Here is a 27,873-nt window from a genome sequence, read left to right as displayed (position 1 = left end):
GTGTATTCTGGTTTGTTTCTTGTAACAATCCATTGAGGTAGATACTCTCCCCATTTTACAGATGAGGAAACTGGATTCTGAGAGATTAAGACATTTACACAAGGACACAGCTAATAGGTTGTGGAGCTGGCATATAAACCTAGGTAATTTTATGTTGTTTTAAACAGTGATAGGGTCATTGAATAAGGGTACATCATCTCTTTATCAGTCCTGAAATTGCCAAAAGACGTTCTTCATAATTCTTTTGGTGTTAAAGTCTGATCTGACCAGATGCGAGGCTGTTTATAGTATTTATTTCTCTCCTTGGTGTGAATATTCTTATGTGTTACTGCAGAAATATTGTTTGATAATAGAACAGATGCTCCAGACCTAATGGGCAAATTATAACGTATTGTGTAGGTACTATATTACCTTTCTAAAATCCAGAAAATTTATTTCAGTTCTCCCCTAAAGGTTTTGAATGAGTACTGGTACTGTGCTACGTAGGGGCTTCCCAGGTGGCTTAGTGTTGAGAAATCTACCTGTCAGTGCAGGAGATGCAGGAGATGAGGGTTTGATCCTGGGTCAGGAAGATCCCTAGAACAGGAAATGTAACTCACTCCAGTGTTCTTGCCTGGAAAATTCCATGGACAAAGGAATCTGGCAGACTACAGTCTATGGGGTTGCAAATGCGTCGGACAGGACTGAGTGAATAAACGACTGTGCTACAAACCTCTTTCTATATATGTATGGGATTTTGGATTTGTTTGATTCAGAAATCGCTCAAAAAGAAAAAAATGTCTACATATATTGAGTTAGTTTGGCCATGACAATATTTGGCTTATCATAAATACAGTGTTCTGTCATTGATTAGCAATTTTTGCCTTTTATTATGTGGCTGGAATTTAAAAATCTGTTTTCTTCAGTAGACTTTGAGATCTTAAGGATAGAGGCTATGTCCTTGCCAGTCCCTAGCACCTATTACAATGCCTGGCATAGCAAAGGCTCAGCAAATATTTGTTCAATGAGTGATTGGCACTTACTGGTATAATATGTTTCCCTGTTACTTAGGTCATCTCTGGGGTAGTGTGACTAAGTGAATTGAACAAGGAAGAAAAAGAAGAGGTACATGAAGCTAACTTCTGATTCTGTATTTTTTACATTTTCCCTTTCCATTTTGAAATGGATTTAAATGATGCTTATGTTGATGTGTTGATGTTGTTTATGATATTATAGTCTCTGTTTTATAAATGGGCCTTCAGCTATGCAGCTTTTTTTGTTGTTGTTCATTTTCTGTTTAAAGACCTTGATCTTGCTGCTTTCTCAGTTCAGAATTCTCAAACTTAATGTTAAGTATAGTATATCATGTTTTGCTCATTATTAAAGTTTGGTTTAACTTATTTTTTCCTTGTACAGAATTACCTGACTGTACAAGCAGTCAATTGAAGAGGCTACCTTTGATTTGTAAAGAATGATGCTTTTAAAATAGACTGAAAATAGAATGATATGTAGTATGATCATTAAATATTTGTTCTCATAGATTTTTAAAGCTGATTCAATACTCTTTATTATTTATTTTAATTTTTCAGTTTTCAGTATTCAGTATTTATTCAATACCCTTATTTTACTGCTGAAAGAGAGGCTGAGAGAAGTCAAGTGGCTTGCTGTAGGTAGTTGGGCCACCAAGGGTGGTTAAGTACTAGGATCTTCTTTTTACTGGTTTGGCACTAACATTTCTTTTAAATCTGTTCTTTTCTTTATAGACACTGTGTCTGAGGGATATTCAACATGTTAAGAGTTTTTGTTTGAACGATTTAAGAAGTTTCTTATTCAAAATATAAAACCATAGTCGCTAAGGTTTATTAATATAAGAAGACTTGGGGAGCAGGCAAGAGGAGAGGCTAGCTTACTGGGCCCAATTCTCTTTCCCAGTAATTTTTCCTTCACTTGTAATTCTTTGACTTCAGTTACTGTTGCTTCCAGTGCATAGTTGCTGTGGTGTGACTCCCTCCTTTTGGTGCCTTGGCCAAAACATAGACATGACATTTTGTTTTTCTCAATTTTTAGAATAGACCTTCTTACATATCTAAGGTAGAAATAAAGAGAAATACAAGTTCTCAAAGATTTGTCCTTGGCCTTCTCCACGTATTTAAAGCATTACCCTCTTAGTCTCAGTTCACTTGTTTAGAAGTCCAAAATGGCTGTAGCTTGACAGGCACCCTTTCTGAACTGCCTGGGTTTGAAAAGTACCAGGTGCTTTTCAACCTGGTACTCAAGTCTATGGAGCTTAGCTCAGTAGAGCCCCTATTAGTTCCCTGTCCCTCATAAGCCCCATTTTTCTATGATAAATTCCTAGATGTAGGATTGCTGGGTCGTATGGTAAGTGTATGTTGTAAGTTTATACGAAACTGTCAAACTGTTTTCCAGAGTGGCAGTACCATTTTGCTTGCCTTCCAGCGCTGTGTGAAAGAGAGTTCCAGTTGCTTTGCATCCTCTCCAGCACTTGGTGTGTTAGCCATTCTAATAGGTGTATGTTGTTGCTGTTAAATCGTTAAGTTGGGTTCAACTCTTGTGATGCCATGGACTATAGCCTGCCAGGCTCCTCTGTCCGTGGGATTTCCCAGGCAAGAAAGTTATCTTATTGTGGTTTTAATTGGTATTTTTCTAATGCTTAATGTAGTTGAGCATCTTTTAAATATGCTTATTTACTTTTCTTATAGCTTTTTGGTAAAGTGTCCATTTTTAACTGTTTTGAGAATTGTGTCTGTGTTCTAGATAAACACATCCCTTGTTGATACGTGATTTGCAAATATCCCAGTCTGTAACTTGTCTTTTCATTTTCTTAACAGTGTTTTTCATAGTGTAAAAGTTGTGTATTTTTTATAAAATCCAGTTTTATCATTTTTTTTCTTTTATGGATTGTGCCTTTGGTATAACCTCCAAGAACTCTGCCTAACCCTAGGTCATGAAGGTTTACTCCTATGTCCTTTAAAAGTTCTATAGTTGTATGTTTTATATTTAGATCTAGGATCCATTTTGAGTTAATAAGGTGTGAGAGTTAGATCAAGGTTCAGGTTTTTTTCTTTCTCTTTTTGCATGTGTATGTTCAGTTGTGATGTGCATTAAGTTGTTCATACTAATACCTAATTATCCTTTTAATGTTTGTTATAATATCTCCTTTCATTCCTAATATTGGTAATTTGTATTGTTTCTCTTATTGTCTGGCCAGAGGTTTATCAATTTCATTGATTGTTTCTAAAAACAAGTTTTTGGCTTCATTGACTTTTTTTTGTTTTTAATTTCATTGATTTGTTTATTGTTAACTTTTTTCTAGTTCTTTTGGGTTATTTTTATTTACTTTTTAGCTCCCTGACACTCAAATTCATGAAGCGTTCCATTTTTGGGGGGCTTCCCCAGTTGGTAAAGAATCCGCCTGCAATGTAGGAGACCCCAGTTCGATTCCTGGGTCTGGAAGATCTTCTGGAGAAGGGATGGAGTACCCACGCCAGTATTCTTGGGCTTCCCTTGTGGCTCAGCTGGTAAAGAATCCACCCGCAATGCGGGAGACCTAGGTTTGATCCCTGGGTTGGGAAGATCCCCTGGAGAAGGGAATGGCTACCCACTCCAGTATTCTGGCCTGGAGAATTCCATGGATTGTATAGTCCATGGGGTTGCAAAGAGTCGGACACATCTGAGTGACTTTCACTTTACTTCCCTGACCAGGGTTGACCAGGGGTTGAACCCATGCCCTCAGCAGTGAAAGTAAGGAGTCCTAACCACTGGACCGCGAGGGAATTCCCTCCAGTTTTTTTTAAAGTAGAACCTTAGTTGTTAGATTGTTGACATGTAAGTCCTTAATGCTATGCATTTCCCATTAACCACTGCTTTAATGTATACCCCAGATTTTGATGTGTGTTTATGTTTTTGTTCAGTTCGGTATGTTTACTAATTTCCCTTGATACTTCCTTTTTCACCCATGCATTATTTGGGAATGTATTGTTTAATTTCGAGGTAGATGGAGAGTTTTCCAGTTAGCTTTTAATTCCATTATGGTCAGAGGCCTTTTTTTTTTTTTTTTTTTAACTTCCGTTCATTTAACTTTATTAACTTTTTTTTTTTGGCTGTGTGGCTTGTGGGATCTCAGTTTACCAACCAGCAATTGAACCCCAGACAGTGAAAGCGCCGAGTATTGATCATTGTACTACTATGGAATTCCCTAACTTTTTCCCCCAAATGGTCTAGGACATGGTCTGTCTTGGTGAATGTTCTGTAATTAAGAAGAATGTACATTCTGTTGTTGGTTGGGGTGTTCTGTAGATTATTCGTTAGATCCAGTTAGTTAACAGTGTCATTCAAGTTTTTTGTTTTATCCTTGGAGAACATGGTGAAGTCTCTTAACTATAATTGAGGATTTGTTTATTTTTTCTTTCATATCTGTCAGTTTTTGTCTCATATATTTTTTAACACTATTGTTGAGTATGTTTGCAATTGGAATTGTTATATTTTCTTGGTGAATTCACATCAAGCAGTGAGAGGATAGGGAGAGATTACTGCATGCTCGTAGGGTCTCAGCTCCTCTGGTCGAGAGGAGTTTCCCTTTTCCGGTTTTTAGGTGCCTGCCTGGAGGGTACTGCCATTGCTTTTTTGCAGCAGCCACCAGCGGTATTACCCCGGGGCAGGGGAGAGGGAAGGAAAACATGAAACAGAATTTCTTCCTTTGTCCTTTATCTTTCTTTTCCTGCTCCTTGGACCAGAAGGAGAGGGTTTTTCTTAGAACTTCTTCTCTGTACCCAATGAGCACTTCCAGATTTGGGGCTTCCCTTGGGTACAAGCTGGGCAACACTGGAGGAAAATGACAGCTTCTTGCCAGTTTGATGTAGCTTCAAATTCCTCTTGCTTTCTTTAGTCTGCTCACTGTCATTTGCTTTGCAGAGTCCTCAGGTAGCTGTGGCATGTACTTTTTCTAGGATTTATAGTTGCATTCAGAAGGAGAGAGGCAGGACTCCATGGAGTGTTGTTTACTCCCATTTTCACTGGAACCAGAACTTTTTGTTTAGTTTTGTTCTTAGAATATATTCTGAAATATACTAAATCCTTTACTTTTTCATTCATGCCTGTGTAAACCAAAAAAAAGAGTTTCAGTAAACAAGTGTTTCCTGCCATCAAGCCATCAGCCACTGCTGCTACTGCAGCCATCTGGTGGTGTACCCTAAAGGGAATTCAGGATGGAGAAGAGAGAATACTGGCAGATAAGATGCGGATCAAAGGAATGACTTCAATAAACCCAGACTCTGGCATTTTCACACACACAGAAAAGCACTAAAATCATTAACTTGAGATGTCTGGTTTTTGTGATTAGCAGTCATCTTGTGATGTTTGTTTGATTACATGTTTTTGTTTTTTTTGCCTCCCGCCGGTCAAAACTCATACGTCCTGGCTCCTCCCTTATCTCTTTGGAAGGTTCCCTCTGATCTGTCTGTATCCGTGGCCTATAGTGAAAGTGAAGTCGCTCAGTCATGTCTGCTCTTTGCAACCCTGTGGACTGTAGCCTACCAGGCAAGAATACTGGAGTGGGTTGCCATTTCCTTCTCCAGGGGGTCTTCCCGACCCAGGGATTGAACTTGGGTCTCCTGCACTGCAGGCAGACTCTTCACCATCTGAGCCACTAGGGAAGCCCTGAGCTATGCTGCTGCTGCTGCTGCTAAGTCACTTCAGTCATGTCAGACTCTGTGTGACCCCACAGACAGCAGCCCGCCAGGCTCCTCCGTCCCTGGGATTCTCCAGGCAAGAACACTGGAGTGGGTTGCCATTTCCTTCTCCAATGCATGAAAGTGAAAAGTGAAAGGGAAGTCGCTCAGTCGTGTCTGACTCTTCGCGACCCCATGGACTGCAGGCTACCAGGCTCCTCCATCCATGGGATTTTCCAGGCAAGAGTACTGGAGTGGGTTGCCATTTCCTTCTCCAGGGCGTCTTCCCGACCCAGGGCTTGAACTTGGGTCCTCAGCACTGCAGGCAGACTCTTCACCATCAGAGCCACCCAGGAAGCCCTGAGCTATAGTTTTCAGTAATTCCCCGAATAAAACATAGTTCTCAACTTTTTATGTCGTGCATTTTTTCAGTTGACACCTATTAAGATATTTTCTTGTGATACAGAAAGAAATCAAGTAGTAGTAAGTTGTCATAGCCCAAGGGAAAAAAAATCTTGTGTTTCTCTAAGCTAGAGGCAGCCTAGTATTGGAGGAAGAGTGCTGAATGGGGGAATCATGAGATATGAGTAAGGCTAGTGACTAATTCTGTGACCTTGTACGAGGTAGTTAACATCTTGAATCCTCCATTTCCTCCCCCTAGCATTTACAAAGCTAAGGGCATTGCGACTTCCCTGGTGGTCCAGTGGTTAAGACTCCACACTTCTAATGCAAGGGACCACCCCTGGGTGGGGAACTGAGATCCCATATGCCTCACAGTGTAGCAAAAAAAAAAAAAAAAATACTAGAGAAAAAAGCTAGTGGCATGAACTATATTTCTGTGACTCTGAGGCTGATAGCTGAGAAGTTGCTCAAGGTAACTTGTTTTTCTCTCAGCTGTCTTAAACTTCTGTGATTTCCCCCATATTTTGGGACTAGATTTAGGCTTTTTCTGATAGTCTTTGTTGGCTTTGTAGAGGTCTTCTAGAGAGAAGTTACTTACTAGCAGAGTATTACCATTGATATTGATTTTTTTAAAGTAGTTTTATTTATTTCTTTATTTGGCTTTGCTGGGTCTTCGTTGCCGTATGGGCTTTTCTCTAGTTGCAGAGAACGGGGGCTACTCTCTGGTTGTGGTGTACGGCCTTCTCTTGCAGAGGCTTCTTTTAATGCTGTGCACAGGCTCTAGGGTGCACGGGCTTCAGTAGGTGCAGTTCCCAGGCTCGAGAACACGGGCTCTGTAGTTGTGGCACGTGGGCTTAGTTGCTCCGCGGCATGTGGGATCTTCCTGGATCAGGGATCGAACCTATCTCCTGCACTGGCAGGCAGATTCTTTACCACTGAGCCACCAGGGAAGCCCTTGATTGATTTTAGATGTCTCTTGTTCCCCACACACCAAGTTAAGGTTAACAGTAAATAAGATTCTTTTTGAAAATGCAATTACTGGGCTTTAGACGGTCAACACCTGATTTTACATTTGGTTCTTGATCTTTCAGAGCTGTAATATCTTTACACTTTTCTTAGTTTATTTAGCTGTGTTGAAAGTAAGTATGTAGTACATTGATTTTGCTTACCTTTAGATTTTGTTTTGTCCTAAAGTCATTGATATTTATGATTATTGTGAAAGTAGTAGTTCTTTATATGGACCTCTATTAATATTTTTTGTTATGAAAATTTTAAGGACTTAGATGCCTTGCTGAAGCTTTTTGATTTTTAAAAAGCTTTTGGTGATGAACAATTTCTAATACACAAGAAAATAGGGAATAATATAATGTATTGTCATGTATTCATCATATACCTTCATCAGTAATCAACATTTGCCCATTTTGTTTCATTTTTACCCCCTCCTGTTCTCTTTCCTTGATGTTTTTCCCCCGAGAGTATTTTATTTATTTATTTATTTTTAGTTCTACTTATTTATTGCTATCACCCCATCTCCTTCCACCTTCCTCATGCATGTTCAGTCGTGTAGCCCCATGGACTGCAGCCTGCCAGGCTCTTCTGCTCATGGACTTTTGCAGGCAAGATTACTGGAGTGGGTTGCCATTTCCTTCTCCACCCTGGGAGTACTTTAAAACAAATCCTAGCAATCATATAATTTCACATAGATACAATATTTATTTTTGAAGTACTGGGAAGAACTTCTTGCATCTTAATACCAGGTTTAAGTTCCTAGCTCTGTCACTTGCCAGCTTTGTGACCTTAAGGGTTGAATAGTTGCTCTGAGACCAAGTTTCCTCAAAGGCAAAGTGAGGATAGTGATTTTCCATCCTTATTTTAAAATGATGTAAGGGACAAATGAAATAATGAAGATAATAAACGTAAAAGTGCTTTGTAAACTACAGACATTAACCTGCAAATAGTTCTATTAAAAAGTGACAAAATGGGTTTAGCCAAGTGCAGGCAGCTGGAGGGGCGCTGCTGAACTGATCTGCTGAGCCTGTTGCTTCCACTGCCGACCAGTGCTCTGTGACCTGCGACTCCAGATCCCTTTTAGATTGGCCTAGGCGCCCCAGGCCCCGTCCTGGCGGTGCGTCCGGGGGATGAGCATCGGGCAGCAGGCCAGTGGGGCCCTGTCTGGAGCAAGGTGCTGTGGAGCGACACGGCCTGGGAAGACAAGGATGAATTTTTAGATGTGATCTACTGGTTCTGACAGATGATTGCTGTGGTCTTAGGTGTCATTTGGGGAGTGTTACCACTGCGAGATTTCTTGGCAATAGCCGGGTTCTGCCTGATCAACGTGGGTGTCGTGTACCTCTACTTCAGCAACTACCTGCAGATGGACGAGGAAGAATATCACGGCACGTGGGAGCTCACAGAAGAAGGGTTTATGACATCGTTTACCTTGTTCATGGTCACCTGGATCATCTTCTACACTGCCATCCACTATGACTGATGGTGCACGGCCCCACCTGCTCCCTGCCCGGTCCAGAGGACCCTTTTAGTCACAGCACAGAAGCATGATTGGTAGGGGCTCCCCAGCCACATGGAACCGGGAAGACCTATGTATCCTGGACCGAAAGTCAGTGTGTTGGGCGTCAGTGTCTTCTGCAAGGGTTGCAACCTGAAACTTTAGAGAACCATCCACCTTTTGGAGAAGCACTTTTGAACTGTCTATTGCCAACTGTTTCTTCTTGGAGACCATTGTGAGATATCTGTTTGCCGATTGGAGCTGTCCTTTAATTTGCTGCACCTCTGGATCTGGATGAAACATTAAATTGTCTTCCTTCTGCATCAGGTGTACAGTTTTTAAACTACCAATCATGGGCATTTCAAGTCTTCTGAAAACAGTATGGCAGTATGTGCATGGTCCATAGCATAGTACAGGCAGCATCTGATAACAGTTTTCATTGTAGAATGTTTTCAGATGTTTGAGTAAATCAGATCTTTAATTGAAAAAAAAAAAATGACAAAATGGTATTATACAGGTAGTTTTGTATAGTTTAGGACACACAGTCTTAAGAGGGCCGGTATGCCGGAGCTTATCAATACCTAGGGAACTTTTCTGAATTCCTAACGTACCATCCCTACCTTGAGGATTGATACCATAGTGAACTGATTGGAGTGGGATATCCTACGGGTTTATTAGATTAGAGCAACATGGAAGATTATTGGTTTAGGATTCCACAGCTAATAGGTACTGAAGGTGATTGTAATGATTGTCTAATTCTATAATTTTTATTAACATGGAGGTATAATATGTATAAAATAAAATGCACCTATCTTAAGTATACAGTTTGGTGAATTTCATAAGTGTATACATCCATTTCTATCACCCCAAAAGATTTCCTTGCTGCCCAGTCCAGTCCCTCTCCCCACAGGTAATCATTGATCTCTTTTCCATCATTGTAGATGAGATGTGTCTTTCTTAAAGGTGTCATATAGGTGAAATCATACAATATGTGCTCTCTTGGTCTTCTTTTGCTCAGCAGAATGTTTTTGAGACCCTTGTGGGTTGTGTATTGGTTCTGTTTTATTCTGACAAGTATACTTTTATATGGGTATGCCAGTCATGCTTCACCTATTTATGAACATTTGGGTTGTTTCCAGTTTTTGGCAGTTATAAATGAAACTTCTTTGAACATTTTTGTTCATGTGTTGTTGAGAACACATATTTTCATTCTCTTGGGTAAACACTGAGTGGATTTGCTGAATCATATGCTAAGTGTATATTTATATGAAATTGCCAAACTGTTTTCTAAAGTATTTGAGCTATTTTACATTCCCGTGAGCAATGTGTGAAAGTTCATTTGTTCTATATTATTGCTTAAAATTATAGGCATTCTAAGGGTGTAGAGTGATATCTCCTTAATAGTTTTAATTTACATTTCTCTGTTGACTGATGACATTAGCATCTTTTCATGTGCTTGTTGGCCATTCATATATTTTATTTTGAGAAGTGTCTAATCAAATCTTTTCCCCATTTTAAACTATGATTATTTTATTTTTGAGTTATAAGACTATGTATTCTAAATACAAGTCCTTTGTAAGATAGGATATAATGACATCTTTTGAAGGGTAAAAGTTCAAAATTTTTATGAAATCCAGATTATTAATTTTTCTTTTGTGCTTTGTTCTTATATATTAAATCATTGTTTAACCCACGTTTCCAAAGATTTCCTTCTGGGTCCCATTTTGAGTTAATTTTTGTATATTGTGTAAGGTTAGGGTGCAGGGTTAATTTTTATTTTTTCTCATGACACTAGTAGTCTTCTGGACAAAAAAATGTTGCCTGCCATTTCAGTAAACACAGAATATTATGACTGTGAAGACATCAGCCTGTGCAGCTGCCCCTGATGGTGCACCTTGAGGGGAATTCTGGATGGAGAAAAATAGGATCCTGGCCCTGGATAGTTAAGATATATAGCAAAGGAATCATTTCACTAAGCCCAGACTCTTGAATCTTGTCAAACATACAAAAGCATTAAAATTATTACTTTGAGATGTCAGTTTTTGTGATTAGCAGTCATCTTGTGATGTTCAACTACATGTTTGTTATTTTTTCACAGCAAAACCTATGTATCCTGGCTCCTCCTTACTTTGAAAGACCCATCTGAGAGGCTGTATTCTGGGCTATAGCCTTCACTAATAAGACATAATTCTTGGCTTTTAGGTTGTGCATGTTTTTCAGTTGACGGTTTTGTCTGCTGAGATTGGTTTATTGTTTTTTTTCCGCCACATTTTCAAAGAGTACTTAGGATATACTGAGATGATTATGTTTCTCAGGTGTTTAAGTTTGATATTTGATCTTTTCTCCTCATCTCTTATTTTGTTGAGTTGAGCTTTGATTATGATATTCAGTATTCATCTCATACTTTGTTGAACTATGTTGAGTTTAACGACAGTTGAGCAGAAAATACCTATCTTCTTTAAGGTTAGGCATAGTCCTTTCGTTAATTTAAGGATTGTGTAAAGATTTGGCTTGATTTAGTTCCTAAGATATTTTGATATTAGTGATAGACTTTTCATTGTTAGTGTATTTTATTTCTTACTTTGCTTTAGTTACCACTTAACATTTTTATTAGTGTTCTTTACATAAATTTAATGAATTGAGGGGTTTGTATGTAATTGCTTTGCTGGAACATTGTATTACTGGACTTAACAACTCTTAAATTCTTAAAAATCAGAAATGTGTGTGGAAAGTTGTGTGTATGCTTTTGGTAGAAAATAAATGTGAACATCTTTATTTAATGTCTTTCTATATCCAGAGGATGCCAGCCCCCATCAGATTGCGGGAGCTGATCCGGACCATCCGGACAGCCCGAACCCAAGCCGAAGAACGAGAAATGATCCAGAAAGAGTGTGCTGCAATTCGGTCATCTTTTAGAGAAGAAGACAATACATACCGGTGTCGGAATGTGGCAAAATTACTATATATGCACATGCTGGGCTACCCTGCTCACTTTGGACAGGTAGGCTGGGGTGAGACCACATCTAGCAAAGGGTGCTGTGCTCTGCTTAGTCGCTCAGTCCAGCTCTTTGTGACCCCATGGACTGTAGCCTGCCAGGCTCCTCTGACCGTGGGGATTCTCCAGGCAAGAAGTGGCTTGCCATGCTCTCTTCCAGGCTAACAAGGGTACTCTTATTTTAATGTCAGTAGGTCAGGGACTGTTAGTCTTTCCTGTCAAGGAGGACAGGATATTTTTGATGTCCCAGTAGTCTTATTATTATGGAACTGAGGGTAGAATTGAGAGAGAAAGCTGCTGACCTGGGAAGGCATGATATTGCCATCAATTGTCTTTTCCATTGGGAATCTCTGTAATTATGTGGATTAGAGTATGTTTTGATGGTGGCAGTGTGTTTAAAGATTGACTGGGATTAACTGGTAGGTTGTGATTGTTCTGTCACATATTCTGGACTATGATGAGTACACTTTTAAGAAAAGTTTACTAAATGTTTTCTTAATTATTTTCTCAGTGCAGTAATATTATAACACTACCAACACTGTTGACAGTTGTGTTTAAGTAAAAGAAATTTGATGAATGCCAGGTAATGGCATTTAAGGATTTTGTCCTTAATCTCATTCCTTGATAGCTATAGCCACTGTGCAGGTCTGCCTCTTGTGTCACTCCCACACACAAACGCATATTTATTAAAAAAAAAAACACACATATTGCTTGATACAGCCAGTCTGGGCCTGATAGTCTTGGTGATAAGTACTTTCTTCTTTCCACTTTTATACATGGTAAGGGAGATTGAGCTACAGAGAAGGGTGTAGTGGGTTGTTTTTTTATTCTTATGAATGCTATTAAATTTTATTTCACTTGAAAATTTAATTGTGTGCTAAGTAGTCTTTCTAAGGAAAAGACTGCAAAATTGAAAGAATGTAAAAAAAGTAAAATGAAAGAATGTGCAACACTAGGTACAAAGAGAAAAAATACCACCCATATTTGCATTATTCAACAATAATATTATTAATGTTTTGACATATTTGTCAGGAAAGATGGCCATCAGTTTATTTTCTGTTCAGCTCACTAACTTCAGTGGAAGAATATACCCGCACCATTGAGTTAAAAAAGTAATGGGATTGAATCTTCCCAGGCTGACTTGGGTGACTTTTATGCTCATTTTGGGGCAGGAAATGAGATTAGCCTCTCAAGAAATTCATGATTAAGAGTGGGAGAGTGTTAATTCCCCAAAGGAAAATTGAGGTATTAATATCCGAGGAAAGGACCAGATACTAGGCAATCAAAAGCAACAGCTGTCTCCTATAAACAAACATTATATGCTTTTGCCATATCAGAAATGGATCTAGGTGGTTATCCATGTAGCATGTGACATAATTAGTATAAAACAGATAGCTATTCATGTATTCTTGTTGGTTGATTTTAAGTAGACACATTAAGTTAGATAGTCAAGTGGAGGAAAGACTCCTAATCCTTCCACTCAGAGAGTGCTGCTGTTAACATCATGAGAACAGTAGATTTATATACTCCTAAGGCTGTTCTTTAAAGACAAACTCTGAATTTAAAATCATAGGGTAGACTTTGGTGATATTTCATTTTGTACAGGAACTTTATATATATGTCTAAGATTCATTTCTATGACATATTTAAATAAAATATGTTTTCCGAGTCTATCTAGGCGTCATTTTTTAAAGAGAAACTACAGAGGTCGTTTTGAAAGGATTTGGTAGCCATGAGAGAAGGCTGTCTTGCCTCAAAATGAGAAAGTTTGAGCTTTAATAAAAGAGCAATAACTGGGGACTTCCCTAGCGGTCCAGCAGTTAAGACTCTCTGTGTCCACTGCAGGGGAGGTAGGTTTGATCCCTGGTTGGGGAACTAAGATCCCACATGCCGTGTGGTGCAGCCAAAAAAAAAAGTAATAATTGTAGTTGAAACATACCAAATAAGTTTGTATCAATAGTTCATAATAATTAAAAAAATTTGAAAGCGTTATTGGCCGTTTTTGGAAAATATTAGGGAAATGACTTATTATTTTGAAAACTGGTAAAGAAAAAGAAACATTTATCCTGTCTTTTCTATCCAGTTGTTCCTTGTAAAATAATTATTGCTAAGTTCTTTCTGAAGGAACTATTGGTAATCCAATGGTATATATAGAGAAAGTTGCTCCTTAGAGGAATAGCCCAGCTAATAAATGAAGAAGGGATGGAAGAAGAATTAGGATATTACCATTTTCAACCCCTGATGATCATCAGTGCTGCTGATGTCACAAAAGAGATAAAACCACCAGCAATAATTAAAGCCTCCTGTTAAAAGTTCATATCACCACCTGTGAATTATATTTGCTAAATCAAAACAAAACTGATAAACGTGAATCTGATCAAGCCTCCTTGTCCATTTAAAGAGAGACATTTACAAGTGTTCATTGCTGTAGTTTCTAACAGGAAAGTATTGGGAACAATCTGTATGTCCACAAAGAGAATAGATAAGTTGTATATTCATAGGTGAAATACTCTATAGCAATGAACATGCCTGAACTGGAGCTTCTTGTCTGGATGTAGGTAATTGTTCAGAAGATGTTGGGTGAAAAGGGCAGGAATACAATATGATACTTAGTGGAAAGTTTAAAGCATTCAAAAACAATTGTCTTTTTCACGTATAGCTAAGGACATATGACATGACAGTGATCAACAGCAATTTTGAGTTTTGGTTACTCCTGGGATGAAGAGAGGAAACTTAGACTGAGGCAGACTATTCAGAGGGATTTAATTGAATTCATCATACTAAATTTTTAAAAATAAATGGGATAAAATGTTAAGATTTGTTGAAGCTTGTTGGTGGGTCAAATTTTTGAGTGAAATATTTCATAATAAATTTTCTCAGAGAAAAAAAAACGGGATACAACAGGAATGTTAATATGTATTTTCCTCTCAACCAGAAAAATGAAAAAGCAGGCTCTGGTTCATATAGATTTTATGTTGCCAGTCTGTATAGTGGTAAAGCAATTATAACCTTGTTCTTCAAACGTGTGTGTGTTTGTACACTAGAAAGTTATTTCTGAATATTAAAATGAAATAAAAGTAACTTTTAAAAAAGACCTAACCAATCAGTTGCAGATCCATTAATATTTACAATATTTTTTTAATTTTTATTTATTTATTTAATATAAATTTATTTAATTGGAGGTTAATTACTTTACAGTATTGTATTGGTTTTGCCATAAATCAACATGAGTCCGCCACAGGTATACATGTGTTCCCCATCCTGAACCCTCCTCCCTCCTCCCTCCCCATACCATCCCTCTGGGTTGTCCCAGTGCACCAGCCCCAAGCATCCAGTATCATGCATCGAACTTGGACTGGCGATTTGTTTCATATATGGTATTATACATGTTTCAATGCCATTCTCCCAAATCATCCCCACCTCTCCCTCTCCCACAGAGTCTAAAAGACTGTTCTATACATCTTTCTAAATTCCATATATATGCGTTAGTATACTGTATTGGTGTTTTTCTTTCTGGCTTACTTCACTCTGTATAATAGGCTCCAGTTTCATCCACCTCATTAGAACTGATTCAAATGTATTCTTTTTAATGGCTGAGTAATACTCCATTGTGTATATGTATCACAGCTTTCTTTTTTTCCCCTAGTTTTATTTATTTATTTATTTTTAATTTGAATTTATGTATTTTAATTGGAGGCTAATTACTTTACAATATTGTATTGGTTTTGCCATACATCAACATGAATCCACCACGGGTGTACACGTGTTCCCCATTCTGAACCCCCCTCCCACTTCCCTCCCCATACCAATATTTTAATTGCATCTTTGCATCAAGATGAGTGTAAACATCATAAAGCTCGGTGTTAAAAGCAAGTGTCATGTGCATTTGACCTTTTGGGAAATTATTCTAAAAGCTGACAAAATGAGTGCAGCTTTTTTTAAAAGGGCAACCAGGTTAAATGTTGATAAAAGGCAGTATTTCTGCTTGGTTCAGAAAAATGTGACAAAGCCAGAAACTTGGTAAAATTATCCTTTTAAAAATTGTTTTGCAATTCAAAGAAAATTGGAGGATTGCGTCTAGAAAAAGTATGTAGAAAATTAAGTTGTTAGGTTTTCCATCTAATCTACTCCCTCCAAATTTACTGTATTTGTTGTAAAGGGGGACAATGATTTCATTCCCTTAAGGCTTGTTGCTAATGACTGTCTGGAGTTTTGGAATGCTTCTGCTGAGAAAATATTCTGAGAAAAATTCAAGGATCAGCTGGAGATAATTAGTAGCTATTTGCCTTGAAGACATGGCATGTAGGACAACTGTTTGGGTGCTGTCTTCCTTGATGTGGCTGTTACCTTAGTGATGAGGAACTAGGCCCAGATGGTGAAACAACTGGCTTAGGTCTCTTAGCTAGAACCCGTCTTAGACTCAGCTCCTAACTCTGATTTCTTTCTCTTCCACTCTGTGTTATGTACAGAGAAACTTTTCTCAAATGTTTTCTTTCAATTACTAACCTGAATTTGGTGTCCTTCCTACCCTGTTTTCACAGTAGCTTGTGCATGACTGTCATGGTATATATATCATATTTTCTGATAAATATTCAAATGCTGGTTTTCTTTTGTGTGTCCTTCTAACAGTATCAGTGAGAATGACTGGTACATTGGTTTGGGCACAGCGGGAACTTACCAAATTAAAGCAAAACCACCAATGACTCAGAACACTTGGAAAGTAAATATAAAAAAAATCAGTGAGTAGCGAAGAGTTGTCACAGTCAGCCCTTTGGCATGATAGTTGGGGAGAAAGGGAGAAGGTTGCTGTGGATAAGCAGGTATATTGAGGGTGTTGTTAACGGAGAAATTGATAGTAGGTGAGGAATACAAAATAACTCAGCAGAAAAAGCATAGCCTTCGTGGAGTATAGAGATAAGAAAGGAGTGTACTTAACAGGCTCCGACAGTAGCATCACAGATATTATAGATAGAATAGCACAGTAATTGCTCATGATTTTAAGTTATCTTTAAAAGGCTGATTGCTTCCATTTACTGAGTTATGTTTGCATAGGGTTGTGGTCTTAAAATTTTGAAGACTTTTTCATGAAGTGATTCCAAGACTTAAATGCTTTTTTGAAACATATGTTGTTTAACTTTGGAGGGAGAACAAATTATTTCATCTTTTTTTTTTCCCCTGTTTAATTATAATGTTATTGTATTAACTTTTCTAACCATAAGTTCTCTTTGTCCTGCAGTTTTTTTCTCCCAGCCCAATATTATTCATCTTTGTAATAAACAATGACAGTTCACTGATGCAAAATTTAAAAGATACAAAAGGATATATGATGAAAACTGTGCTTTCCATCCTCTTCCAGTCACTTAGTTTCCCTCCTTACAGGTGACTTGTGGTATTCATTTCTTGACTATATTTCCAGAGATACTTTATACATCTCCAGGCAGTGGACATATATATTCTTCAGTTCAGTTCAGTTCAGTCGCTCAGTCGTGTCTGACTCTTTGTGACTCCATCAATCGCAGCATGCCAGGCCTCCCTGTCCATCACCAACCCCTGGAGTTCACCCAGACTCATGTCCATAGAGTCGGTGATGCCATCCAGCCGTCTCATCCTCTGTCGTCTCCTTCTCCTCCTGCCCCCAATCCTTCCCAGCATCAGAGTCTCTTCCAGTGAGTCAACTCTTCACACGAGGTGGCCAAAGTACTGGAGTTTCAGCTTTAGCATCATTTGGTATATTCTTACCTCTTCCAAAATTATATTGTAACATACTGTTTGCACCGTTCACCTACTAATCCATTGTGAAGATTAGTCCATACCAGTATATAACGAGCTTCCTTGTACATATTTTTTTCCAGCTTTGCTGACATGTTCATAGTAGTAAATCCAGCATGGTATTCCATTTATGTATGAATCATAATTTATTAAACTGATGTCTTATTAATGGACACTTATTTGCAATCTTACTGTTTGAAGTAATAATAGTACAGTGGAATAATATCCATTATCTTGCTCACGTGTGAATGTAAATACTTTGTCAGTTCCTAAAAGTAGATTTGTTGAGTCAGAAGGATATGTGTGTTTGTAATGTAGATAGATACAATCTTTCTCACTACGTCTTGTGCCAGTTTATACTCTCATTACTAATGTCCTTGCACTGTTATAATAACACTTTTTAAAAAATCTTTTTTAATATAATAGGTTAAAATGTGATATCTCAGTCTGGTTTTGATTTGCATTTCTTTTTCTTTTCTAATAACTTCACTGAATCATATTTTGCATATCATATAACTCACCCTTTTCAGGTGTACAGGTCCATTTTTTTTTTTTTTCAGTAAATTTTCCTAGTTGGTTTTGCATTTGTTTTGTGAGGAGATTGAACTTCCTTTTGTACTTGAGTTATTTTTTTGAATTTGAACTGTCTCTTCATATTCTTTGTCAGTCTTTTTTAAATAAGTATAGAATCCTGTTGTACAGGATTTCATGTCTGGTTGCAAGTAGTTTTTCTAAGTTTGTCATTTGCTTTTACTTTGTTCACAGAGTTTGAGATAAAAGCAAAAGCTTCCTTTTATCTTGGTGGTGGACTGTTTATGGTGGATTTAAAGGTAGATATGTGGGTTAGCTATGTTTCAGGTGGAAGTTTAGGTAGCTATAAATGAGGAGTTAGAAGTACTGGGATGAAGTTGAGGTTGTTGTCTAAGAAATGGATACATTTAATTGGTCACTACTTTTCTTCTGTAACTTATGTGTTGAGTTGTGTTTTTATTTTTTATTTATTTATTTATTTTTTTGAGTTGTGTTTTTAGTGAGGGCTGCTCAAAAATGAATGCCCTCTCCTCACTACCCACATCCCATTGTGTTCTGCTTCAGTCATTTTCTTTTTCAATATTTGAAAACTTTGTAACAGTCTTAATAATGACACGTGGTACATTATGAGTTCAGTTGCTGGCCACTGCCACGTAAGTGTGAAGTGTGATGAGAGTCAGTCCTTCACCTGAAGATGTATTTCAGAGACCATTTCCAGTATATAATCTTATATTTTCCCCTCAAATTTGTCACCTTCAAAAAAAAAAAAAAAAGAAGCAGCTCATTCTTGAAGCAGAGTCACTGTACCAATGGAGAATATTTAAAAGAAAGAATTTAGTATTTGTCTCTTTAATTTTACTTTTTCTTTTGGTATTTAGTTAGTAGTTCTAACAGCTGTCACAAAAAAACAGCAAATTGTACTCACTAGTCGTTGATGAATTTTGGTCTATCTTAAAACCTGGCTTCCCAGGTGGCTCAGTGGTAAAGAATCTACCTGCCCAATGCAGGAGCCACAGGAGATATGGGTTTGATTCCTGTTGTGGGAAGTTCCCCTGCAGGATGAAATGGCAACCTACTCCTGTATCGTTGCCTGGAAAATTCTTTGGACAAAGAAGCCTGGTGGGCTATAGTCCATAGGGTTGCATGGAGTCAGACGCAACTGAGCACGCGATGTGCGGCGTGCACACAGACACGCCCACGCACACACACTCTTAAACTTGGCCTTTAAAAATATGAAGTAATATTAATGCCTAAAAATGTCCTTCTCATTAGTTCATCTTAATAAAAAAATTTGGGTGGTTTATTTGTTTAATGCTTGATGTTTGTCAAAAGCATGATTCAGTAGAGATGATAAACATTTCGGTGATATCTTGATTCTTAGAACATTTTCTTTCACTGTTAAAATATTATTTATGGAATGATTAAGTGAGAAGATTTAAAAGCCTTCAGTTTGAAAAAGAGAAAGATTTTTCTAATAACATTTTAACTTGTGATTTTCTCATTCACCTCAGCAGTTACTTTTCTGCTGACATTTAAGAATGACTGTAATCCTCTACTTCAGAAATTGTTCTTTGAAATTTAAATTGTGTAGATAGAAAGGGTTGTTAGATAATCTTTGTTGATCTCAGAGGCATTTCAGTTTTCCTTGGGATCCTGGTTATTCTCTCTTAGAGGCTTCTTTGACATGCTCATGATGCTATAGTCATCCCACAACCTCTTGGTGTTTTTAATGTGGGAACATTGAGAGAGCAGTTTTTAAATAGCTCAAGAGGGATTTATTTTTAAACTCTTTTACTTTCCTTAATTTGACTTTCATACTTACAGGCAGATTCTTGTGGGAAGTAGTCTCATGAGATCTCACATTGCTGTATACACCGGTCTGCATCTGAGCCCCTTTCCTTGGAATGCTGTGAGTCTAAATGGGAGCATAGTTTGAAAAACTCCTCTTAAAGAGTTTTAACTTGTGTATACCCTTTGAAAACCACTGCCCTAGAGGGAATGTTTGGCTTCTTCCTTGTTAGTCAAGATGAAATCATAAAGTATATATCAGTGATTATGAAGTTCAAGAAAGTCTAAGTAGAGAGACAGACTAATTACAAGGACTTTTTTTTTAATTGAAGGATTTTTGATTTATAGTATTGTCTGTATTTCCAGTGTACAGTGAAGTGACTGAGTTATACGTATGTGTGTGTGAGAGTATGTATTTCAGATTAGTTTTCATTATGTTAAGATACTGAATATAGTTCCCTCTACTATACAGTAATGATTGTTGCTTATCTGTTTTATGTATAGCAGTTTGTATCTGTTAATTGCTCCTAATTTACCCCTCTCTCTCTCTTCCCCTCTGGCAACCATAAGTTTTCTACCTTGATCTGTTTTCTATTTTGTAAGTAGATTGATTTGTTTTACTTCTTAGATTCCACATGTGATACCATGTACCATTTGCCTTTCACTTCACTTAATATGATGCTCTCTAGGTCCATCCATGTGGCTGCTAATGGTAATACTTGGTTCTTTAATACTCTATTATACACACGTGCGTGCATGTGTGCGCACACATGCGTGCATACCCCCCCCAAACCTTAAACCAATCATCTGTTAATGGGCACGTGGGTTGTTCTGTATCTTGGCTATTGTAAATAACTTCATGGATTCTTAAGCTCTGAGGGTTGTGTAAAGAATTATGTACGAGGAAATTGTATAAAATATTTTAGGTTAATTCTATTACTGAGTTTTCCTGTGGCTTTTTGTTGTTGTTTTCTTCTGTTTGATTCCTAAAACCTCTACTCTTCATAGTTCAAGCCTCAAATGTAGCACTTTTCCACATAAAGTTAGTTAATTGTCCTCCTTTTTTAATTGTACCTTCCATGATGTTTAGGACTGTTTGACACTTGGGTACATTTCAGTTACTGAGCTTTTGATATTTCAGAATAGGAACCAGACATTAAATACACACATGTGTTAGGTGCTCATTTAATGTACTCTAGGAATTAAATTAAGAATAAGGTTTATTAAACCCTTATGATAACACTCCCGTAGTCTGTACGAATATTTAGATCTAACATAAACTTCGCAGATTATTTGGATGGCAAGTACGATAGGGCCTTAACTAGATACTCTATTCCAGAGCTTGATTATTATCTTTAAGATATTGAAAGATCTTAAGTCTTTGCCTTTTATTTTTGTGGTTTGATGATATAGGTTATACCTATGTACTTTAGTTATCCATTGATTCTGGGTTAAAAACATTGTTTTCCTGATTGAAATTTCTTTTTTTTTTTTGTAATTTGTAGTTGGAGTGCCTCAAGCTTATCGCCTCTCAAAAATTCACAGACAAACGCATTGGCTATTTAGGGGCAATGCTGTTGTTAGATGAAAGACAAGATGTCCATCTTCTCATGACCAACTGTATCAAGAAGTAAGTCTTAATTTCTTTCTTATAACTGCTTTGTTTTTTTAGGTCTTTTTAATAATAGGACATCAAGGCTTCTGTTTATTGATTTTATATTTGCTGTCTAGAATATAATTGAGTTGCTTTTGGTTCTGGAGCTTATATATAAAGAGGATAAGGAAAGGATTAAAACTTCTGTAGAAAAAAAGTAAATCTGTAGGGGATAATTTAAATGAAAGTATTGTTGTACATCTTGAGTCATAGCAACTATTTAGCAATGAATAAGCATTTGGACTTTGATAGAATAGAAAAAGCATTGGTAAATCTTAGCTTTCTTATCATAGAATTTTTTGAATACCATGAATTATGAGGCACTGTATTTATTAAATAACTACCAATATATTCTAAATGAATACCATTTAAAGGTAAAAAGAGAGGTCTTGCTTGTCAGCAGTCTAATCCCAGATTTCAGTTGCTGACAGTTGTATTTAGCCTGTGAGCTTTTGTGCATAAGTCCTTTTTTCTCTAACAGGTGCTTTGCTGATTTACTAGTCCAGTTATGTGTTTACCTTAGAAGCTGAGGAATGCTTGCCATTCTAGAAAAAGTAGAAGACCTGCGAGTAGGGAGTTAACAGTTCTTCTCAGTATCCCTCTTATAATAAATTTCTGTTAAAAAGCTATGAAAGTTCTGATGGCCTTATTGATTTAAGGTTCTTTTTGGGTTTTTTTGGTTTTGGTATGTCTACCAGTTTATCTTCTTTTTTAGATTTAATTTTTAATTTACAGTATTTGTGTAATTGACAGAAAGAAGCAGGGGTTTATAGGCGATCAGTTTGTAGACGTTGAACTCATATATTTTGCTGTGGTAAATGTTGTAATTTAAAATTTCCCAATAATGAAAAAATTTTAAATGAGAGTTAAGATTTGCTTGTAAAAATATAGTATCTCATTTAAATACACTGCCTCTGCAGCTTTATTTGGGAAAATTTTGTTCTTTTTGGCCTTGAAATAAATATTAGTAATGAAAATACTAAGTTGCTTCAATTTATTCAACAAACATTGATTGCATACCTGTTGTATGCCAGGAGCTATTGTAAGTGCTGAGGATGGAGAATGAAAAAAGTGAGCAGAAATCTTTGGTGTCATGGAGGTTACATTCTAGGTGTTTAACATGACTTTATACTCTTATTTTGGACAAGGCTCTGAAAGTTTCTTTAATTTTTGTTCTTACATGCTCTGCTGCCCTTATTACTCAAGCCTTTAGTCACATGCTGATAATTTGACAGTTCTGCCTAGCATCAAGTTTTGAGCCAACTTAAGAATAGGTTTGTAGCTTGATTAAAATTGAAGAATGAGGCATATAGGCAATGAAGGAATCTGTGTGTATAATGAGACCCAGCCAAGCCCCAAGTGAATTTAGGAGAGAGCTACTAATAGTTGGGAATTGATCCAATACTTCAGTTTAAGTTCAGTCAAAGGACTTTGGATCATTCAGTTTTTTAAAATCTTTTAATGAATGGGTTTTTTGTTTATTTGTGAGGTTTCTTGCTTTTTGTTTGTATTATAGGGCATCATAGTGTACTAGCAGTTTTTCTGTTTAATGATGGCATGTTTACCTCATTGTTCATTGGTCCAGAAAAACTTTTAAGACATTAATGATCTTGGACTTAAATCTTTAAAAATCAGACACATTATTTTAAGAGCTTGCCTTATACAGATATTCTTAATCATTGAAAAATGAATGAAGAGTTAACGAAATATTTTTTGGGAACCAGTACCATAATTAAGTTAAAGTTTATTAGTAATTTTTATCTTAAATATTCAAATTAGTAGAAAGTAGCAAACCTGACTGACACTTTCCTTTTGTTTCTTTTCCTTTCTTTGTTCTTCAGGGATTTATTCATTGGTTCATTAAAAATTATCATTAATGAAACCTTTACAGTGTTGACAGCAATACATTTTGTTATGAAATATAAGCTATTTTCCAGAACAAAAACAATTCAGAGAGAAGAATGGCATTATTTTACACTTTTGTAAATATCTTTAATGTCTAACCTAATAGAATAGGTTAGATGCTTGTGTTCGCTTCTGCATTCATTTTCTTATGTTTTAGTTGAAATATATGAAGATCTAGCCTTTCACAGATAATGTTTGAAAAAGGAAGAGGGCTTTAATAACCTTTCAGATAACTGTGGATAATCTTCCATGATCCCATACCAAACTCCACAAGTGGTAGTTTCATTAGGTTAGTGTAGAATCTGAAATTGTATCAGTGAAGTTTGGTTTTTTTTTTGTTATATTGAAACCCATCCATACAGTTTGACTCTTTTGTTTAGTTTTTAAACATCATGCTTAAAGCATTTGGAGAAAATTAGTTCAAGGAGCTTTAAAGTATTAATAGACTGTCAGGTTCATGATGGCAATACAAATATTCCAAAATTCTAGTTTTCACTTTCAAAGCTTAGGTTTGTCATTGGCAACAAATATTGTCACTTGTTGCCCTTGAAGTGATAGGCTTACTTGGCTTTTCTTCCAGAAAATGTTTAAGAATGTTTAAGAAAATAACCACATCTTAGTAATTATAATTGTTATTTTTCAGGTAAAAATGATGTTCATTTTAAAAACAGCTGGTTCGTAGTTTAGCTTGCAAATGAAACAGATACACAAGTGCTTTTTGCTGAGATTGTCCCTTATTTCATTATGCATCAGAAGTATTTCATGCATACTTTCCATTTTGTCACACAGAATATTAAAAAATGTGCACTCAAGAGTCAAGGTATGAGGGAGTTCCTTGGTGGCCTAGTGCTTAGGATTCTGGGCTTTCACTGAAGTGACCCAGATTCAATCCCTGATCAGGGAACTGAGATCCTACAAGTTGCATGGCATGGCTTAAAAAAGAAAAAAAGTCAAGGTATAATTAAGCTAGTCATTTTTACTGCTTTGTCGTGAGTGACTGAACAGCAGACAACAACAAAAAGGGGAGTATTAAGTGAAACTGCCTCCCTCCCTTCCTTCTTGGACCGTTAAGTATATGGCAGTGAATTCAGTGACTGGTAATACAGTTTGGTGCCTCTTTCCTGATACGTGCTAATGTGCCTTAGTTCTTCCCATTTGCACTGATAGTGCAATAAAGCTGACAAATAATGAGTTAGTATTGTGAAAGTATTTATATCTCATGGACCCCCTGAAATAGTCCTAGGAACTTCCAGAGACTCTCTAATCACCGTTTGAGAACCACTGAACTAAAGGATTTTAAAATACTCTTAAGGCTGGTAGAAGTAGCATAACTCAACATAGGAATTCAGCTTCTGCATAGTAAGAGTTGATTATAATATATAAATGCATTTACTATTCAAACTTTTAATGCTTCAACTTTTCTGAAAATACTTCCTGGCTGGTTTAGAAATAGTTTTGTGCAGTAATCAGTGCCTGTTAGAATTTTTTGTATCTGTTCAGTTCAGTTCAGTTTCTCAGTCGTGTCCAACTCTCTGCGACCCCATGAATCGCAGCATGCCAGGCCTCCCTGTCCATCACCAACTCCCGGAGTTCACTCAGACTCATGTCCATTGAGTCAGTGATGCCATCCAGCCATCTACTAGATATTGAGCCTCACTGTAACGTCTACCTTAGTTTAAGATGGTTTAATTAGCTGTTTTTTTAGTTACTGTTTTTCTTCTTTTGAATAAATGTAAAAATTAATATCAAGGTTAATGCTGTGCTCAAAGATTTTAGAGTGTTTCTGTTGTGATGTTTGTCATCTTAAATGCTCTAGCAGGATTGTGTTTTCTAAATTTTTTTTTTAAACATTTTGGTTAATATCTTACTTTTTTGTAGTTAATAGAGCATATTAAAATCTTTAAAGATAGAGTTGTGCTTCATATTCTGTCATTGCTAGTAAAGAAAGTTCTTTTGGCATCCCATAGGTAGTATGTTGTATAGATTCTGTTACTAGTGGTGTTTGGAAATGCTGGGTTGTAAGCATGTAGAACAAACTGTCAGTTTACTGTGTTGTAATTTGTATTAATAATAAGGTTAGAATAAACATTTTTTTTTGCAAAAATTATCCTAATATTTTCCTTATGAGAGGAATCATGAATCATTCAGAGCTTTCTTGTTAGATTGTGAAGCTTCTTCATTGGGAGCACTGGGCAGGGCATATTCATTTCTGCCGCCTTCTTTCTTTTGCAGTGATCTCAATCATAGCACACAGTATGTACAAGGGCTAGCACTTTGTACCCTCGGCTGCATGGGGTCCTCAGAGATGTGCAGAGATCTTGCAGGAGAGGTAGAGAAACTCTTGAAAACCTCCAACTCTTACTTAAGAAAAAAGGTAACTTTCCATGAAATGGAATGTCTGTGTTTGGAATAGGGAGTATTATGGAGAGAAGGCACATTATTCATTCTTGAAAGCGCAAGTGATAATATAACTTTCTCTGTGCATTAAATGTGTTTTAAATGACTGTATATGAATCAGTTGTTCATAAGTCAAAATCTATTTTTTATACTAATTTTGGAGGTGATTTTTTTATTGCTATTTGACTCTCCAGTTGGTAAGTGATTGTGAACACTTTAATTCTCTTAATTCCTCACTTTTCAAGAAAATTGTTTATCAACAAACAAATAGATGGCATACCTAATTACTTCCTAAATTACCTGACTCTAACCAGTGTTAAACAAAGTGATAATGAACAGATTGTTACAAATTTATTTTAGTGCCCATGCCTTTATATTAGGGCCTTTGAATCTTGGAAGTGCAGTTCCTTGGGACCTAGATAATTATTAGGGAATGATTTAGAACCTCCTTCCTAAAATTGGTATATCTAAGTGAAATAGTAATGGAAGACAGTGATCGTATTCTCTTATGTGCTTTTATTTGTTAGTATAAATATTTTGTTGTTATTTTATTGTGCTTGAATCTTACAGCCTTCATAAATAAGCGGTATAAAATTTAGGACTTTAGAAGTGACATAAAATCATCTGATTGTCATTGACTGTGCCTTTTGCATTTAATGGTGTGAGACAAAGCTGTTTAAAAGGGCCGAGCTGTTTTCCAGGATCATGTGCTGCTAATGATGGCTAAAGGCCAAAGCCAGTCCTTTCTCTTAAAGAATGTATGGGCTGCTCTTGTTCAGAAAGATTACATAAATATTAAGTAAAATATCCCTGCAGATTAGGAAAAAATTGTTTTCCTCAACTGTAGCATGGGAAGAATTAGCTGAAATCTTTTCTTATTAAGTACCTAAATTATGATATTCAGTTCCAACAAGTAGTAGTTATGGTTCCTTTGCGGGGATAGGGGGAGAGTAACTGAAATCAGTCTTTGAATGTCCCTTTCTTTCCTGTCAACAAGCTAGGGCCATCTTTTCTTTAGTAGAGACTGGCTAACAGAGAGACTTAACTAAGATACTAAGTAACTTTCAAATGATTTCCTTGATTTCAGTAGAGGTTGAATGGAGAAAGTATAGGTATTATTAAAAGTAGCAGCAGATTTAAAGCATCTGCAATATATGTATCTTTCACCTGCATAGTGTTTTTATAAAACCTTTTGGTTTTCTTACTCAGAAGAACGATGATCAGTGACAGAGTCTTTATTTTTTAACTTTGCAAAGCTGCAGATAAATTATACTTAGCACAATTGGTAAGCTCGTGTTAACAGATGGTCTGGTTGAAAAAAGTTGTTGTCCACTTATTTGGTAATATATGACCAAAGAGACAGGTGAGTTAGAAGTTCTCATTAATGCAGTAGTATAAATTGGACAGCCCTAAGCAATTAATAACTAATAAATCTGATAATCAGATCTATACCTCCTTTCTTTTTTCATGTAGATGAACTGGTTGACAAGGTTCTTTTGTTTGTAAGATTGGTTGTCCTAACTTTAATTGAAATAAATCTTCTTTTGTCCTTTTTATGTTTTTTTTTTTTTTTGTAGGCAGCACTTTGTGCTGTTCATGTCATCAGGAAGGTTCCTGAACTTATGGAGATGTTTTTACCAGCAACAAAAAATTTGTTGAATGAAAAGAACCATGGTAATGTGATTTGGATGCACTCATGAAGTACTGAGGGAGAAGGAGAAAGACAATAGTCTTCAGGCAGTCTTGGCCTCTGTCTCACACAGTGGACTCAGCTTTCTGCTGTGCTTGGACACCTTTTCCAGGAAGGGCCAATGGGTTGAATCTCTCTTCTACTCTCAAATACTAGCTTTGTAATTAGAGATTGATCCTTTATAGTAAGCTTGTTTTTCATTTCTGGTCCCCTTTTATTATATCAAAAATACTATATTAACTAATACTCAGTGTAATTGCAAATGATCCTAGCCTTGATTTTCATGTGTGAAACCTTTTGACTTCTTGGCTATTTCTTTATCTCTTTGCCATTGTAATGTAAGATTTGTGAAACTCCTTGTAGGTTACTTGTAACAGGAATTTGTAATGGGTACTCAGACATATAAAACTTATGAGGAATTAGATGGAATGTATGTGGCTGTTCTTTACTGAACATTTTATTCTTGTTTTGAATTTAATGAAACAGATTCTGAGTGAAGAAAATTCTTGTGTCCTAAATGCTAAGAAAAAAAGTGGTAACATGTATTTAATTTGATCAATGCAGTCCTCT

At 36.6% G+C, this 27,873-nt stretch overlaps 1 protein-coding gene across 2 annotated transcripts in view; it reads left to right on the top strand.

Annotated features, from left to right (window-relative positions):
* The window catches only part of AP1G1 (adaptor related protein complex 1 subunit gamma 1), an 84,368-nt gene that overhangs the window by 14,101 nt on the left and 42,394 nt on the right, over window positions 1-27,873 (top strand). For both annotated transcript variants that reach the window (XM_005899524.2, XM_070388055.1), the window contains exons 2-5: window positions 11,372-11,575; window positions 21,163-21,287; window positions 25,449-25,590; window positions 27,191-27,287. In XM_005899524.2, coding sequence (XP_005899586.2) covers window positions 11,375-11,575; window positions 21,163-21,287; window positions 25,449-25,590; window positions 27,191-27,287 — 565 coding nt within the window. In that variant the 5' untranslated portion in view covers window positions 11,372-11,374. The remainder of the gene's footprint in view (window positions 1-11,371; window positions 11,576-21,162; window positions 21,288-25,448; window positions 25,591-27,190; window positions 27,288-27,873) is intronic.

The sequence above is a fragment of the Bos mutus genome, chromosome 18 (genome assembly GCF_027580195.1).
Source record: "Bos mutus isolate GX-2022 chromosome 18, NWIPB_WYAK_1.1, whole genome shotgun sequence".
Classification (NCBI taxonomy): Eukaryota; Metazoa; Chordata; class Mammalia; order Artiodactyla; family Bovidae; genus Bos; species Bos mutus.
Note: the sequence above shows the minus strand (reverse complement) of the source record. Positions and strands in the feature narration are given on the sequence as shown.